General features: G+C 45.3%; 3 protein-coding genes across 3 annotated transcripts; 1 reads left to right on the top strand and 2 right to left on the bottom strand.

Moving 5' to 3' along the window:
- Positions 1–1,511: 1,511 nt before the first annotated feature.
- COL26b_013751 (uncharacterized protein) lies at positions 1,512–2,338 on the bottom strand (the record flags this gene model as incomplete). The annotated part of the gene is made up of 2 exons (XM_053186340.1): positions 1,512–1,930; positions 1,987–2,338. The coding sequence occupies 2 exons, from the start codon at positions 2,336–2,338 to the stop codon at positions 1,512–1,514; spliced, it is 771 nt and encodes a 256-aa protein (XP_053029719.1).
- Positions 2,339–5,567: 3,229 nt separating this feature from the next.
- On the top strand, positions 5,568–7,155 carry COL26b_013752 (uncharacterized protein; the record flags this gene model as incomplete). Its single annotated transcript, XM_053186341.1, has 3 exons — positions 5,568–6,885; positions 6,940–7,028; positions 7,072–7,155. 3 exons carry the CDS (start codon positions 5,568–5,570, stop codon positions 7,153–7,155), a joined length of 1,491 nt encoding a protein of 496 aa, XP_053029720.1.
- A 2,555-nt stretch (positions 7,156–9,710) lies between these two features.
- On the bottom strand, positions 9,711–12,721 carry COL26b_013753 (uncharacterized protein; the record flags this gene model as incomplete). The annotated part of the gene is made up of 3 exons (XM_053186342.1): positions 9,711–11,533; positions 11,723–11,740; positions 11,794–12,721. 3 exons carry the CDS (start codon positions 12,719–12,721, stop codon positions 9,711–9,713), a joined length of 2,769 nt encoding a protein of 922 aa, XP_053029721.1.
- Between the last annotated feature and the right edge of the window lie 3,907 nt (positions 12,722–16,628).

Genomic DNA, 16,628 nt, shown 5'->3' on the forward strand with positions numbered 1-16,628 from the left:
GAAGCATCTTCCCATACGCACCAGCAGACTCCCACTGCTCGAAGAACGAAGGTGAGGTAGGGTTGCTTGGTGAGTCTAATAACACTGGACAAGAGAAGGACCAACGAGCTGGTCTGGCCTACTATGCCAATGTGAGGTCAGCGACACTAAGTGCTTGTACAGGAAAGTATGGCGTGCGGAGTATTGGGGAAGGTATCTGCCAATAACGTCCCACACGAATGGGCGAAGCATGGATTGTCCTCTGATCGACGTGTGCAATTGGATCGAGTTCCCTTGGGCCAGCCAGCTTCCGTGGACAAGCCCACATACTAGGGGGCAATCCCTTTCTGAGGGTATCTACATGAGCGACTACGAGAAGGAGGGGCAAAAAACGATGCACACATGAGGGATCTAAGTCGACTTCACTGTCTCTGCAAGACATCTGCTCCTTTGGAGAAACGCTCATCGTCTCTTGGCACTTTAGCTTGTCGACATGCTATGCCGGATTCCGTAAGAGGGCGCTGTCGCATGCTTCTCTTATTGGCCGGGGACTTCGGGCTTGGTGTGTATGTGCATGCTGGGAGGCCCTTGCCTGCACATAATCTAACTTTCGCGGGGAAGGTGACGAGGATCTGCGGCTGCCATTGACGTCACGCGTCATCCGTTCGACTGGAAGAAAGACTCGCCTCAAGTTACTCGGCCCCTTATACCAGTCTGCGGCCGCACCACTCTATGCTTCCAGGGTCGTTCATAGTCAAGATGAACTCATCATGAGGGTGTCATTCACAAGGTCACTTGAGATGAACAGGGGGGCCAAACGGGCAGAATCTTTGCGGTAAACTGCAGTCACGTTACCGGTCACCCTGGATCGTCAAGCCAAGTCAAGCACCTCGGTTTTAAATGATCCTGTGACTATTTCGTCTCTATTGCCTATTGCTCCTGAATCATTTGCTCTCTCCCTACCACGCACTCGGCCACGGGTCTTGGGATCAGCCTGTCCAAAGCATAGCTAAGGCCGCATATCCTCTTCCCATTAGCTATGCATTCGATTTACATGCTCTAGATTCCACGCCCATGTATGTACGCTTAATATCCGATCCCCCAACTCCCCTAAATCCACAGGATGAGCATGCTACGTTCTTTGAACGTCTCCTTCCTACACCATTATCATCATTGTCTGCATTTGTCTGGCAGCTTCGACAATTGCCCATACTGCCTTTGTACATCACTATGCAACTTCAGCGTATGAGTCGTCATGGTACCTTCTAACCATACGATCCAACAATCTCGAGTAAACGACATATAATAGCCAACATGCATCATAGACTTCCAAGTATAAGCACAGCAGTCAAAGAATGGAATTGTGTACTGTCGACGACTAGACGCAGTCAAGCCACCTCCAAACACGGTTTAATAAGCATCAACATCACTATCAGATCAGCACCTTCGCCATCGCCAATCCTTCCCGCCTCCGCGGCTTTCCTTGCACTAAGCCCCGCGACAACCTCATATTCCATCCGAGAAAAACCGCCTTAAATCTCCTCACCGTCGGCACGAAGCTCGGCCAAGTAGGCGGGATCATCCTCGGGGGCAGCGGCAGCCGACTGAGCGCGCTTGACCATCCTGGCAAGAAGATACTCACTTCTCTTCATGGCAAGCATCAGGTTGCGGCGAGCGGCGGCCGGTGTAGTAGTGCCAGCCATCTGAACGGGAACCACACCACCGAAGGGCCCAGCACGTGCGGCATTCTGGCAGCGTACCAGGCAGACATTAGACTGGCCGGCGACGGTGCCGGTACAGGTCTGATCGGCCGGGATAGCAGCCTTGAGTGGGAAATCGGTCATGGCACCGTCACGGTTGCGGGAGTTCTGGCCAGGCGGGGTAGTGACAACGTTGATATTAGTCCACTGGGCACCGGTGGCATCGGCGTTGATCATGCAGTCGTAGGGGCCTGGGCACTTGTCAATCGACTGTCAAGCAACCGAGTTATAGATTTCTGCTGCTTACCACCGCCATCACCGTTGACCTGGTGAAGAGTCATGTCAATGGAGCCGCCAGCGCTGACCTGGGGAAGCATCTGGCCGGTCTCAGCCATGATGGCCTTGGTACCCGTCTCGAGGTTATTGGTGCCTCCACCGACAGTCTCACCGAAGGTATCAGCGGCGTCGCCCTTGAAGCGGGTGCTGTCCTGCTGGAAGGGGTTGCGGCGGGTACCATCACGGGGAGTACTGGAGTCGATGCCGATAGCCATACCCTGACCACCAGCATCGCCAGTGGCACCGACGATTGCAGCGTGTCCGGCAACAAGGTCGGCGGTAGCCAGAAGGCCGACGGCCAAAATGCTCTTCATGTAAGACATGTTGCTTGTGATAGAGAAGGTAAGTCCTGACCGGCAGGGGGGAATTATACAATACAAGAAAGATTGAAAGGAGAGAAGGACACCTGGAAAAAGACTGCTGATTGCTTGATGAAGACGGGAATGGTATACGGTAACTGGAGTGGGAAGTTGCCTCATCTTATAGGAAGATTCCGTCGCAGGGTCAAAGCAATTTCACGATGACTGATGTCGGGATGACACGCTATGCCTCTCCCCTATCCATCTATTCCATGTTGGTGTGATTTCCATGATGCCTGGCGCGGTTGACTAGATGTCCATCCGACGTCCCAAACCGCCAAGCCAAACATTTTTTTTTCTTTTACGAGAGAGCCCCAATGCGACTAGGAGTGCGGAAGTATTCAGGTCCAGGCGCGCGCGAGAAGCGCTGATGCCTTGGAATGAAAACTGCCGAGTAGCAAGTTGTGGCGAAGCTGTAAGAGCAGAGCCTCATGCGAGCCTCGGGCCAGGGTGTGAGAGATGGGTTGGTTGACGATGAGGGTGGTATTAAGGTTCCGGAGTTGGTGTGGCCGAATGTCAGCTGAAAAGCCCAAGCCCATAACCAGGGATGGGATTAAGCCTTGAGCTGATCCATTAATACGCAGCAAACGTTCTAAAAGAAGGGGAAAGGGGAGACGGCACGCGGCGGGTGCAGGCCCACAAGCCGATGACTTGCATGCCTGCACGCCTGGGAATCCTGGTGGCCTGTTCAACAGTACGGGTTATGTTATTGCATGTTCATATTATTGAGGAGCGACTTGGCCTAGGAATATCATTCGTTTGCTTGTTCATTGAGCCCCTCTTGACGAACAACAGGACTACACACCGATACCGTTGGCAAGGAGAGATTTCACCATAGTGTACGGGCGTGTACCAGCGTATCAACATACCCACCTTAGCCTCGAGGTACTGTTGGCAGTTGCATAGCGGCAGTCGAAGGAGGATACCTAGGTCACCACCGGGCGATCGACACAAGGACCATGGGTTGCACCGAATAATTGGAGGTCAGCGTTTCGTTTACCCTCTAGCATTTAAGCTGGGGGTAAAGAAAGCAACGGGCCAGCATATACAAAGCTCCAGCCAAAGTGCCTTGCGCGTTTCGATACGGGGAGTGGGCGGCGGCGTTTCGAACCTCGATTCGCGACGGGTGCACCCAAACCGGATCTGCAGCAACGGGGCCACCCACAGGAGATACGAGCCAGAAGTTTAGGTAAGGGAGGACCGAATCGAACGACACAATAGCCGGCGTCAACGGCGCGCACTGCTGCTCACAATCTGCCGCAGTAGCCTGGACAACCCTGCATCAAGCAACATAAGACGGGGCGGAACGTTGCGATAAGATGCGGCGCGGTACGCTGTAGTGCGCTGGGAGACAGCATGAGAACGGCCAACAGACATGAGACAAGGAGAAGGATACCGAGTGCGAGAAATCATCAGCGCCTCACCAGCGCGTAAGGTAGGTAGTGACCTAATCTCCCCTGGGTGCAAGGCCGAGCAGACTGGGCAGCGGATTCGCGGCCAAGTCTGCGGTGACGACAAGCAGGGCGATCCCAAGTAAGCCAGGCTGATCTGTCTGCAGCTGGCAATGACCATGACCAAAAGTCTGGGCGGTATTTTGAAATCTAGTTGTTGAGGACGGCGACAGCCGTCCTGCTCCTCAGGGCCGTCTGGACCATACGCGATACACCATGGAGCACGAGTACTTAGACTTACAGGCGAGACTGTTATAAGACGACGCTAAGATACGGATACAAACGTTGACTTGCGCATATGTCGGGCATGGGCTAAGAAGATTGGTCTCGACAGCGTGCGGGCAGCGGGTGGGGCGAGGAGGCGCTGGGCGTGTGAATGCACCAAGGCCGCCCGCCCATCAGGCCACCCATCCAGGGCAAGGAAACCTGGATTCATGAGACGGACGTTGTTTGGCAGATCGCGCACCGGCCGTCGGTGCAACCGAGTTGCCAAACGCATCACGGTGTATGGAGGGCCAATCGCATGAAGTTTTACCAGAGCAGTGCCGATCCTGTTTTCGAGAGCACGTCGACAAGACAAGGGGGAATTGGGGAGATGTAGCACAAGGGTGCATGCTGGGGTTGCAGCAAAAGCGAAGAAAAGAAAAATAACATGGAGAGAAGACGGTGGGCTCTATCAAGAGGGTCGGCGTAAATCCGATGATCAAGTCCCTGTCGCGATTAAGCTACAAGACAAGCCTGAATCAGTCCACGGCAGGGGTCTCGGGTCTACCTTAACCCAATTAAGCTCTGGATGAGTACTTGGGTAGTAGGCTGAGGTGAGGATCCAGAAGCTACGCATGGCGACATGTTCCCCTCGGCCATTGTGGGCAGAACGGTCTCGTCCAATGAGTCTCCCGAACTTTTCAACGGAGACGCAGAGAGGGAGGAAGGGCAACGTCCACAGTTTTCTGCGGCGGGCCTTGGCAGTTTGAGCTGGTGCGCGACGACCATGTGTTGGTGTTCACCTCTACTTCTGACTGTACACTTCAGAGAAAAGAAGGTTGTGTATGACAGCGAAGGCTAAAGCAATCACGTAATACCTTAGCGGCACCAAGGAACTCTGAGTTGCGCGGGCTTCTACACTATCTAGGTGACTTACGTAACGACCTAGGCACCTTTTCAGGGTGACCCTACGGGCGGGACCCAGCACTTGGTGTGTCGGGGAGGGCAGGCCCAGGACACACGTGCGCTACCAGGTACGGTCTACCAAACCCTGCTGCTAAGGTACCTTAAGGTAAGGCCCGGGCACCTCGACCTCGGTGTTGAGGAGCGTCACTCCGCCCTCGACTGAACGCTTGGAACTTGGAGCCTGTGAGTCAAGTCGGTGGAACCGTATCTTGACACACATCTCTCCTACCCGCTTGTCTCACCAGATTTCCAAACCCACCGCTGCCTCATATCATCCCATTTTCATGAACCATTCCGCACCCAGCCCCGCTTCAGACTGCTCTGCAACCCCATCATCTACCTGCACGGCCACAAAACGAAGTAGCGCTATTCCACCGTCCGCCTTCTCAGCAAGAGACTCGGCACAACAACTTTCAAAGCTTTCCTGGCCGTCCTCCTTGCCCTAGGTGTGTCATGACATGATACATGCCTGTGCTCGAGCTGCCACGAACTGGAAACGTTGTTGGGCGGTCTACCCCATGAAGAGGAACTTTGACACTTTCCTAGGCCGTCCTGTTCCGCCTTCTCGCAACATGGCTGCTGCAGCCACCACCATTGGGACACCCGTCCTTCAACTTACTGCTAAGGAAGAGCAGCTGAAAGAACTTCTCGTCGAAGTAGCTGCCTCGATCGACAAGACGTGTCGCCCTTCGGATCCCCCTCTGGTCCTTCGTTGGGCTGGTGGCTGGGTTCGCGACAAGCTCCTTGGCATCGAGAGTCATGACATTGACACGGCTATCAATGTCATGACCGGCTATACCTTCAGCCAGAAGATGCGTGACTATTGCGACGACTTGGAAAACAGGAGGAAGCACAACATCAGCCCTGATGATCTGGGGAGCATCCACAAGATTGCTGCCAACCCAGACAAGTCGAAACACCTCGAGACTGCCACTTGCCGCATATTTGGCCTAGACGTCGATTTTGTTAACCTTCGAAAGGAGACTTACACCCAAGACAGTCGCAACCCAATCATGGAGTTTGGCACAGCCGAGGAGGATGCTATGCGTCGGGATGCCACCATCAACGCCCTGTTCTACAACTTGCATACTGGTCTCATCGAGGACCTCACAGGTGGTCTTGAGGACATGGCGTCGCGACTCATTCGGACCCCAATGTCTCCTCTTCAGACATTCACGGACGACCCGCTGAGGGTCCTGAGGTTAGTTCGCTTTGCCAGTCGTCTGGACTTCGACATAGACCCTGCTGCAACGGCAGTCATGGCGGAGCCTTCTGTGCTCGGCGCATTGAAACTCAAGATCAGTCGCGAGAGGGTTGGGGTCGAAGTCGAGAAGATGCTCAAGGGTAGACATCCCCGGAAAGCTCTCGAACTCATACATAACCTTGGGCTTTACGAGGCCATCTTCACAGATCCAAGTGGCGAGCAGTGCCCTGCACCAGATCTCTCCAAGTGGAAGCTTGCTTATGGCTGTCTCGATCTTCTCTTTCGCGATCGCGTGCCGGGATCCATTTACAACACTCTCGTTGCCACAGACGAGGCTGCTTACTTGGCGTGGGCATTGGCGGCAGTCATACCATACTCACATGTGAAGGACGAGGTTGCCTTTCCAAAGAGTAAGGGAACTATACCCGTGACCACACTGGTGGCGCGAGAGGGCATAAAGGGTCCGAATAAACTGTGTGACATTATCACCGGGGCATCTCGTCATTGCCGCCAGATCACAGCCATGAAGGACAATGTTTGTGCCAAGAACCCGCCCTTTTCTCAAAGAGATATTGTCGGTATGGCAGTCCGAAAATGGGATGCTCAAGGAGGCCACTGGCAGACTCAAATTGTATATGCCATTCTCGTTGAGGCCACGGACAAATTGGAATCCCTCTCCGATTCAGGTGAGTACTTATAAAATTGATCCCAGTAAAGATTTGTAGCTAACACCAATGCAGACGTTTCGGGATTCCTCACAGGCTGGAAATGTTTCTTGGACCACCTGGCTGATTTGGACGTTATGGATGCCCCATCACTGAGACGCCTGGTAGACGGTCGGTTACTAACGAAGGAGCTTGGTGTTCGTCCAGGTAAATGGATGGGGCAAGCCCTGGATGTGTGTGTGGCGTGGCAGCTCCGCCACCGCGGCGAAACCGATCCAGCTGGTGCGATAGCCGAAGTGAGGCAACGTTCTAAAGAGCTTGGAATCACAGGCATGCAACGGTAGAATTGAGAGCCTTTCCAGACAGCTACGTCAATGAAATAAAAGCATAAAGAAAAGGGGGGGGGGGGGGGGGGGCCGGGGCGGGCTTGATATTTGCCTCGTCAATCGTAGGGACCGGCCATAAAGGTGTACGGTAGATATTGAAGACCAACACCAGAGGACAGTGGGCTGCAAATGAAGTCTGTTTACTGTACTACAGAGCGCGTCAACTATGCGATCTACCATGACCAGCACAGCGGGCGGGTCGTTTGCCAAAGCGATTATTCCTCTATTCTCTCCGATTTGTTGACGAATGCAATATAATTGTCTAAGCCGGGCATTGGTCACTTAGTCAGTCACCCTTAACCTCATAAACATGGATGGACACGGCGCCGCCAAAAAAAAAACCAAAAAAAAAACCAGCACAGGCCGTATTTTTTTTCTTCTTCCCTTTGTTTTTACCCTTTCCCCAATACCGCGAGTGCCAAGGGGGAAGCGCTGCGCCGTTGCTCACCAAGCCCCCTTTGTTGAGTCAGCTGCTCTCTGCCTTGGGTAGGTTATGTAATTAGGATCGTTAGCCACTTTACCCGAACAGCTATCCTCTTCGCCTCGAGGTTGTGACCGCCGTTTGCGATTCACCCATTTCTCAAGTTCACTGCGACCGAAAAATCCCCGTTGAACGTTGCAATTGGCAATCACGTACCTCAGCCAAGCCCAACCCTACTTGAAAGGCGGCGCTATGCTCCGCACCCTCGTTGCGCAGTTGCAACAACCCAATGCGGCTATCCAATTCAAGCTAGCACAAGGTGGGTGGTTACGGCCCCCGAGGAAACAAACGACGCTATCTAGAGACTGACAATCAACGGTAGTCCTGCCACAACGTTATACTCTCTTCGACATTGCCAACGGGTTGTCCGAATGCCAGACCTTGGTGAGTTTGTTTTTTCCCTCGCCAAGGGTTCCAAATCTTGACTAAATTGATGCAGCCGGAACGCCGTGTCATCGAGGGGGTATCTTTCTGCCTGAAGCAGACTGATCGCATTGAGAGGAGATCTGTAGATGCTGAAAATGCTGCCAGATTAGCCAACTATGCCGCGATGCTCCTCGAGCGAACCCCGGATGGCCTGCCTCTATGTTGTCCATCATCTGAAGATGCTGCTCCCGTGGACGACGTCCTAGGTGTCCTTCTCAGCCTCGTCGTGCATCACTCATTATGCCTTGACGATGACATATTACTGGCTGTGGCCGCGTACGCAGACGGCCATGAAGACTGGTCGGCGCCGATAACGGCCTCGATAGCCAAAGACCTGTTGGATCATGCGCTAGGCGACGGGCATCGAAAAACCGCTTTCATCACCTCGGTAGTTCTGGAAAGATTTATCCGGCCAATCTTTTCTCGTTACTCCTCCAGCCGTCTCACTTCAGCTGGCAGGCAAGCCTATTATCGTGACGATGATCACGATCAGGTCACTGGAAGCGCTCTCTCTAGTGGCACAGACACGAAACCATGGAAAAGTATCCAGTCACATGCTGTCACTGTCTTCGCCTGGACTGTGGAGCAGTCAGATGTGAGTTAAAAAAAAGGGGGGGACGGTCCGCGCTGAACACATCCAAGTAACGAACGGTCCAGGAGCACATTATTGCCACAAAATGGCCTCTTTTTGTCCCCGTTATTCTGTGTCTCATAGACGACACAGACACTGCATATAAGGCGCGGGGCCTTGCTATCCTGCAGGAGTTCCTTGAGCGATCCACTGCCAGTATGCTAAGGGCTACAGGGCTTGGTGAAATATTTGAGCAATCCATTTTTCCCTCCTTGATGTCCTTGCCGACCTTGACACATGAGGATGAATCGATCCAGCTCCTTGTTCCGGCGTACGGTGCTGTGATACGGTTGGCAGATGTCCAATTTCCAGATTCAAGCACCGGCTCTCAAAAGAACCGTTTTCTTACCAGGTTGCTCAGGGAGGCCATTTTTGCCGGTTACTGGCATGCATCCGATTATGCCGGCATTGTCGAAGTGCTGTCACGACAGGTTTCGTCAGTCGTCTGCAGACTGGGCACGTTCGCTATCCCACACGTCAAGGTCAGAAGCAGATGCTACTTTTTTTGTTTCGTTACTTACATACGATTAGGGTTTGCTGTCCATGCTGACGACCATTCTATCCGACCCTTTCATCGTTGCTCGTCCAGAATGTGTCCAGGCAGCTTCTCAGGCGCTGTCGACCGTCTTGCTGAATTGCTGGTCTAGGGTTGCGGATCCAGCGCATTCAAATGAGGTATTGAGGGCCGTCAGCGTGTGTTGGCTGAATTTGAAGGATATTCAAGGAGTGCCGCAAGACAAGGCACCGCAAGATGCTTTTGTGGCCTTGGCCAGCATGGCACGATTGCTGTCTACGATATTCAAGTCCGCTGGCATATCCCCACGGCAGCAATTCGCACCCTTGTGTGACGTAGAGCCTAGGCTCTCGGGCCTATTTAGTGATGCGGAGGCAAAGGCCAGCGAGCTGCCGGATAATACTGGTTTCAGTCCAGAGGCTGTTGCTTGAAGAAGGACTTCCCGCGCAACCATTTTCTATACGCTTTGTATCGCTTTTTTCGTGCATCCTCCTCTGTCACTGTGAGCGGGTTGCTTCCAATTTTGAGCAGCTCGGTGTAGACAGCGATATCTTCCTCAGCACCCACAGGCGTAAGCGGGTCGCTTTGCCAGCTGCTCTGGACATAATCCTGGTACTCAGACTGGTTCTCGGCCTGTGCCTCGGCTGATACAACCAAGGGCAGGTTCTGTGGGTGGCTGATGTACCGCTCATAATCCGCGGCTTCTTGTTGACTGACTGACGGGTTCAGAGACTCGTTGACCACCTTCGTGAATGTCCATTGTGCTGCTTTTGTCTTCTCCTGGGCTGTGGGCTTCATCTTGGGCGACCCCTGAGGTTCCGCCTGCGTCTCCTTCATGATTCCATGATGGCCAACAACCCTTTCCTGCATCGGCTGCAGCCAGCGGTGGATCGAAATTCCTTTACCGCCTGTTGTTCGGTCCGATATGACAGATGCTGCGTCCAGATCTGGCGGAGACCGATAGTCCTGCGGATCAACGATCGTCACCTCCTTCTTCGGCTTTTTTTTCTCATGCGCATCCATGTCGGTCTCATTGCGCACTCTGAAAGGGCTCAGGTCATATCGACCGTCTTGGGTGGATTTGAACGGTATATATTTGATGGTAGAATTCATCTTGTACGGAAACATTTTGAGAAATGACGAAAGGGTGGATGGCCTGTAGTACTCGACCCAATAGTCGTCAAAAAAGGATACGGGCATCTTCTTCGCATCGCCAGGAGGTGGGCTGTAGGCTGGGAATTTGCGCTCCTGTAGATTCTCCGGTGTAAACCAATCAATGTAATCCCGTTTAGTCTTTTCGGACCATGTGCGGGGATCTGCATGGTGGAGGTAGTAATCGGTCGCCAAATCCCACAACATTGGCTGTCCCTGGGCGAAGATGTAGTTTCCAAGGAACAAATTGTAGGCCTCCTGGCGCTGTCCGTCAAGGAATGAGTTGTTGTAGTATCGTTTGAAACTCTCAATCATGTCGCGAGAATGGCTAGTCCATTGATTGATCTTACGATATGTCTCCATGGTGTTCACAAGCTGGGAGCCGCCATACTGAACAGCTATGGTGTCACCATGATCGTGATACATATGCGTGAAAAGATTGACGGCGTCGGTGTCGTAATTGATAGATGTGTCCTCGAGAATCCCCAAGGCATGAAGCTGGTGGCCGAGCGCCCTTTTCCCAATAACAAATTGCGCTGCGTTTGTGCGGTCTAGGCAGTCGATGCAGTTGGTCCGGGCCACTCCATTCTGGACGCTGGTTGGATTGATGTTACCGTCGCCGTCATGGAAGAATCCGGTGGTGACAACAACATCTTCGGCAATGCGCTCCAGGGTCCCAATAACGTCTTGATCGCGACTTTTTGCGGCCCTGCTCATATCCCAAGCTTTGTGGATTATTTTGCGTCCTTCAGGCAAGAACTGGTTGAGGTAATTGATCGCATTGGTGTACTCCAACAGGAGCTTTGACTCTCGTGGCGTTCTCTCTCTGGCTTTGACCAAGTTGAGGACGTAGATTGGGGCGCCGTAACGCTCAAAGAGATTGTCGAAGTGTAGGGCTGCAGCGCTGTAGAACGGATCCACCAGGTTCAGCTCGATCGGAGGCTTGGGGGTCACGCCTGTGTTGTCTTGCGTCCAGTAGAGGGGAATGCTTCCTCTGTGCTGTACATAGGACGTGTACTGCGGGCTGGAGAAGAGCCTTGGGCCAGGTGCATGGAAAGACGTGGTAAGAGCCTCTGAAACTATCTGTTCGGTTTCGACATCATTGGCAACATAACCCTTCGCCGGAGGTCAGTGGCTACTTCTGTGCATCCAAATGGAGGTTGACTTATTATGACGGGTGCTTACCAGATCGTTGGCTCCTCGTTTGAGAAATCTTGCGCCAGCGAAGAAACGGGAACGCCTTGCTATTATCGTGATGTAGGCCGTACGTCCGTAGATCGACAGCGCTGGTTGTTCGTTTCAGTATCGGCGCATCACATGAGATTGCCAGTCTGCTTACCAGCTTGGTCAATGTATCCGTGGATGATGGGACGACACCAGTCGAATGGGTCTTTCAGTGCCTTCATCGCCGGCTGCAGTAAGTGACTGTTCCATACGAACATGCCGTTGAAGTCATCCATAGCACCGGGCAACCCTTGGGCAAGAGCCTCTCGCTCCCGGTTCAAGTTGTGCTGTAAAGTACGAGTGATGTCATAGGAGTAGCTGTAATAGAATGACCTCGTCAGATCGAGGTTGTTCAGTATCCCTAGGAAGCGGGACTCCTCTGTGTTTCTAACGTCGGCCTTGAACCGGGTAGGAGTGAGCGGCACCAGCTCTGTACCATCTACTTGATAGATGTAGTGCCCACCAATCATAGCCACTGTACTCTTTTTTGTAATTAGGAGCATGTAGTATGGTCCTGTGAACTTGATGAATCCGAGGAGGCCCCATGTTGTGCACCGAAGCTTGATGCCTCCTGTCCCCTTGTTGCCATCGTCAATAGTGTCCAGGAGCTGATTCATCTCCTTCTGACTGTAAATAATCTTGTCATCCGTAATGCTCAACTCTGAGTCGTCCGTTGTCCGCTCAATCTTCAGAATCCGATACCGACGTTCCGTCACATCGCCACCAACAATATAGTATCGGGTTGCAGTCTCGTAAAGGCTGAACTTGTGCATTTTGCGATCGAGGCGGTCAAATCCCTTGTCGTCATACGCATAGGCAGTTCGGGCCGCAGAATCCGGGCTAGACGTTCGGACAAAAGGTTTCGCGACGGCTGGTTCTTCATCCACGTCATCTTCGCCAACTCGGTTTTGTCTCGCAGCATCTGAGGACAGCGCATCCGCTGTTTCATCATTATTGAGTAGTGGGAAGACAGGCGAAGAGTCTCGGTTCTTTTTGCTCTGATCAACATCATTAGGGAATAAGGTTGGCGTATCTGGCTCCATCGGTGCTGAACAAGCGGAGCTTGTAGGTGCGATGGGACAATCTTAGGAGGGAGGGGAAGTTAATCATAAGAGTGTTAACGTTATGAAAGGGCTTATGGAGTTATTAAACTAAGTATATTATAAGCATGTTAAATAGGTAACTATATTAATACTTATTAAGAGTATAATACTTACGCTTTGATAGAAATATGACTAAAATTTATAAAGTGTTAATTATAAATTAATTAGTTAATTAATAAAAGCTACTACTTTTTAACTATAAAAGTAATAAATACTTTAAAAGTTAAATATTATTATTATTATACTTTATATATTAATAATATAAACAAAATATTATATATTTTATAAAATAGCTTTATATATTTAAATAATTAAGTTTATAGCTATAATATGGTTTTTTATAGTTATAGTTTATAATAATTATAATATTATATATTTAATTAATAATAAATTATTATTACTAAATAACTCTTATATAAAGTTTAGTTTAAAGAATATTATAGAAGTAAGTATAACCTAAATCTTAGTTTTAAGTTAAAGAACTTATATTCTAAAAAAAATCTTTGAAAGTTAAGATAGATAGATATTAAGTAACGTTATATTTAAGAATATTACTTGTATTAAAGGTTTTTATATTAATATTATATCTCAAAGCTACTTTAATATATATAAGATTTAATTTTATAGACTTAACTATACTTTATATATAGAAACCCTTATTTAAGGTATAATTATTATAATTTAATTGAAAAGTATAATTTAGTTTTCTTTAAATATAACCTCTTTTCTTTATACCTTTTTAGAAATATATTAATAAGTTTTATATATAGTATTACTATAACTTAGCTAATAAAAACCTTTTGCAGATAAAATATATATAACTATTATAGAGATTAGTTAGATAATATATATTTTTAGTATCTTTATTCTAGCTATTTAAGCTTTAATACTTTGAAATATACAATTAAAAAGGTTTAAGAGGTAAGAATATAAGGCTTAATCAATATAGATATAATATAAAATATATGCTAAAACTTATATAAAAAAGATATTTTAGGTTTAAAGTTAGAAAATAAAGTAATTTATCTATATTATTATATCTTCTAAAATATTTTCTATTACTTTTTAAAAGTAATCTTAAGAGCGTTCTATATTTTAATTATCAAGAATAAATACTTAAATAAGTTATAAGGTTTCCCTTTAATATAATACTTACTTCAAGAAGTTTTTATAATACTTTTCTATTTTAAATATTAAGTTAGAAGATAATATAGATTAATAATCTATATTATCTACTAAAATAATAAAATAGCTATAATTATAATTAATAGTAGTATATAATATTAATACTAAGTAAAAAATAATAGAATTATACTTAAGATACCTCTAGTAGATATAAAAGAGCTTATAAGTAGTTTAAAATATATTAGCTAAGAAGTAATCTTAAGAAATATCAATATGTAAGAAAGTATTAATTTTCCTTTTAAAATATAGTTAGAATTAACTCTTGTAAGGATTTATCTTTTTAATTAATATTTATAATAAAAAGTTAATTAGAAGTTATAAAATTAAATTAAAAAAGAATAATATACTTAATATCACTATTAATAAGCTTTTTTCTATATATCTATAATTAAAAGAGATTTTTAGTTATATTTAAGATATATATATATATATATATATATAGTTATTATATATATTTATTTAAAAAGGAATAAAAAAAAGGAAAAAAAGGAATGTATTATAAGGTATTTTTATAGGGATATATTAAATACTTAGTTAGATATATCAATAATATATATAACTTATATAACATCTAAGTATTCATGTTTAAAAGAGTAGTTATTATATATAATATATAGTTTAATAAGTTAAAGTTTTATTTAAAAGAGGATGAATATTTAGTAATATTAGTTAAGATTATTTATTATATTATTAAAGAGGAACTAAAGCTTAAGTTATTTTCTAATTTAATATTTAAGCTTTTAAATATATAAAAGTAAGTTAATAATATAGTAGAAGATATTTTTAAAGAGTAAGAGATCTTAATTATATAGTTATAAGATATTATAATATATAGATAGTTAAAGCTACTAATAATAATTCTAACGCTTATAACTACTTTATAGACTTTTTTAAGATAGCTAAAGTAGCCTAAAAGCTTAATAAGTTAAAAAGAGTGAATATATTAAGAGTATAGCTAATAGTAGTAAAGTTCTTTATTAAAACTATATAATAAGGTAGAAGATATTATTTATTATAGTATAGATATCTAAATAGTAGAGGAGACTTAGAAGATGAGTATAGATTAAATATAGTTTAGAGATAGAGGTAGCTAGAGAAAGATAGTTAACTTAGCTTATTATAATATTTAAAGTCTAATAGAGGAGCATAGAGGTGAAGATAATATCTAAGTTTAAACTACTTATAGTTATATAACCTAAAGGTTATTAGTAGAGGGTAAGGGGATTAGTCTAGCTTTTATAGTTAATACTAGTTAAATTCTATAATATAAGGCTAGCAGCCTTATAAGAAACTTTATAATATATAATTTAATTAATAGTAAGTATATAAACTTGACAATAAAAATAGATAAAGTATTTATATACTCTATAAAGTAGCTCTTATTCAAATTAGTCTTTTATAATATTAAAATATAAATAGCTTTTTAAAGCTTATTAATAAGTATAGCTTATATTAAAAAGAGAGAGTATTACTAATAATAATATAGCTACTATAAAGGTATTAGCTAGTTTAATCAAATAAGAAGAACAGTAAATAGTAAAGGAGTAATACAAGTAATATTAGTAGTATAAGTAATATATAAAAGAGAGGATACGTTAATAGTTTAATAGTTTATTAACTAACATAAATATATAAGAGTATAGCTAAAGTCAAAAGAGAGTTATAGTTAGAGAGATTATATAATTAAAAGCTATATATATTATTAAGAGGTATTAACTTAAGAGATCTATTACTCTAAGTAGATAAAAAGTATAATAAATAGCTAGAGGCTTATATTTGGCTTTTATATCAAAGTTATAAAAGGTCTATTATTATAATTTTAGTTGAAAACCCTTTTTTAATAACCTCTTTAGTTAAAGAGATATTTCTTATATAGTAGTATATATAATACTTCATTAAAAGGTTTATTGAAGCTATTATTAGCTAAGTTATAAAAATTTTAATAATACTTTTTAATTCTAATATAATTAGCTTTATAATATATATTATTATTAGCTTTATATTATATAGCTAGTTTTGGTATTATTATATTAGTTTATTTAGCTGAAATATATAGTTAACTTTATATAAAGGTTTACTCACTAATAGGAATATATAAAGTAAGTTTTATTATAATTCTTTTATAAAAAGGCTTTATTATAATTATAAACTTAATGATATATCCTTTCTTCTATTATTATTTATATAATTAAATACCTATAAATGCTAAAGATTATTATATTTTAGTATAATATAAGCTTATTTATAACTATATACTATATCAATATATATATTACACCCCTAAATATATTTATATTTATACTAACTAGTATAATACCTCTAACGTACTTTACCAGTCAGCCGCGCATATCAGCCAGCCGCGCACTTTTCCTCATCTTTCAAACATCGTATAAGTTTTTATAACCAGAACATAGAAAATCAATTAGCTCTCATCGGCATCTGATTCACTAGACGATTCTACATCTTTAGAACACGTTCGCGCATTATGGCCTGTCTTGCCGCACACACCGCAACGCCGTTAAGCCGACCGACCCTTCTTCGACAGACCCCCATCTTCACCTTCTTGAGGCGCTGGACGTTTCCCTTTGCCCTTTTCTTCCAGGATAACCTGAGATTCTGCTATACTAAGTGCTCCTCCAAGCTGGACGCGTGTCTTTTTCGC

Source organism: Colletotrichum chrysophilum, assembly GCF_026319265.1.
Source record: "Colletotrichum chrysophilum strain AFK26 chromosome Unknown scaffold_253, whole genome shotgun sequence".
NCBI lineage: Eukaryota > Fungi > Ascomycota > Sordariomycetes > Glomerellales > Glomerellaceae > Colletotrichum > Colletotrichum chrysophilum.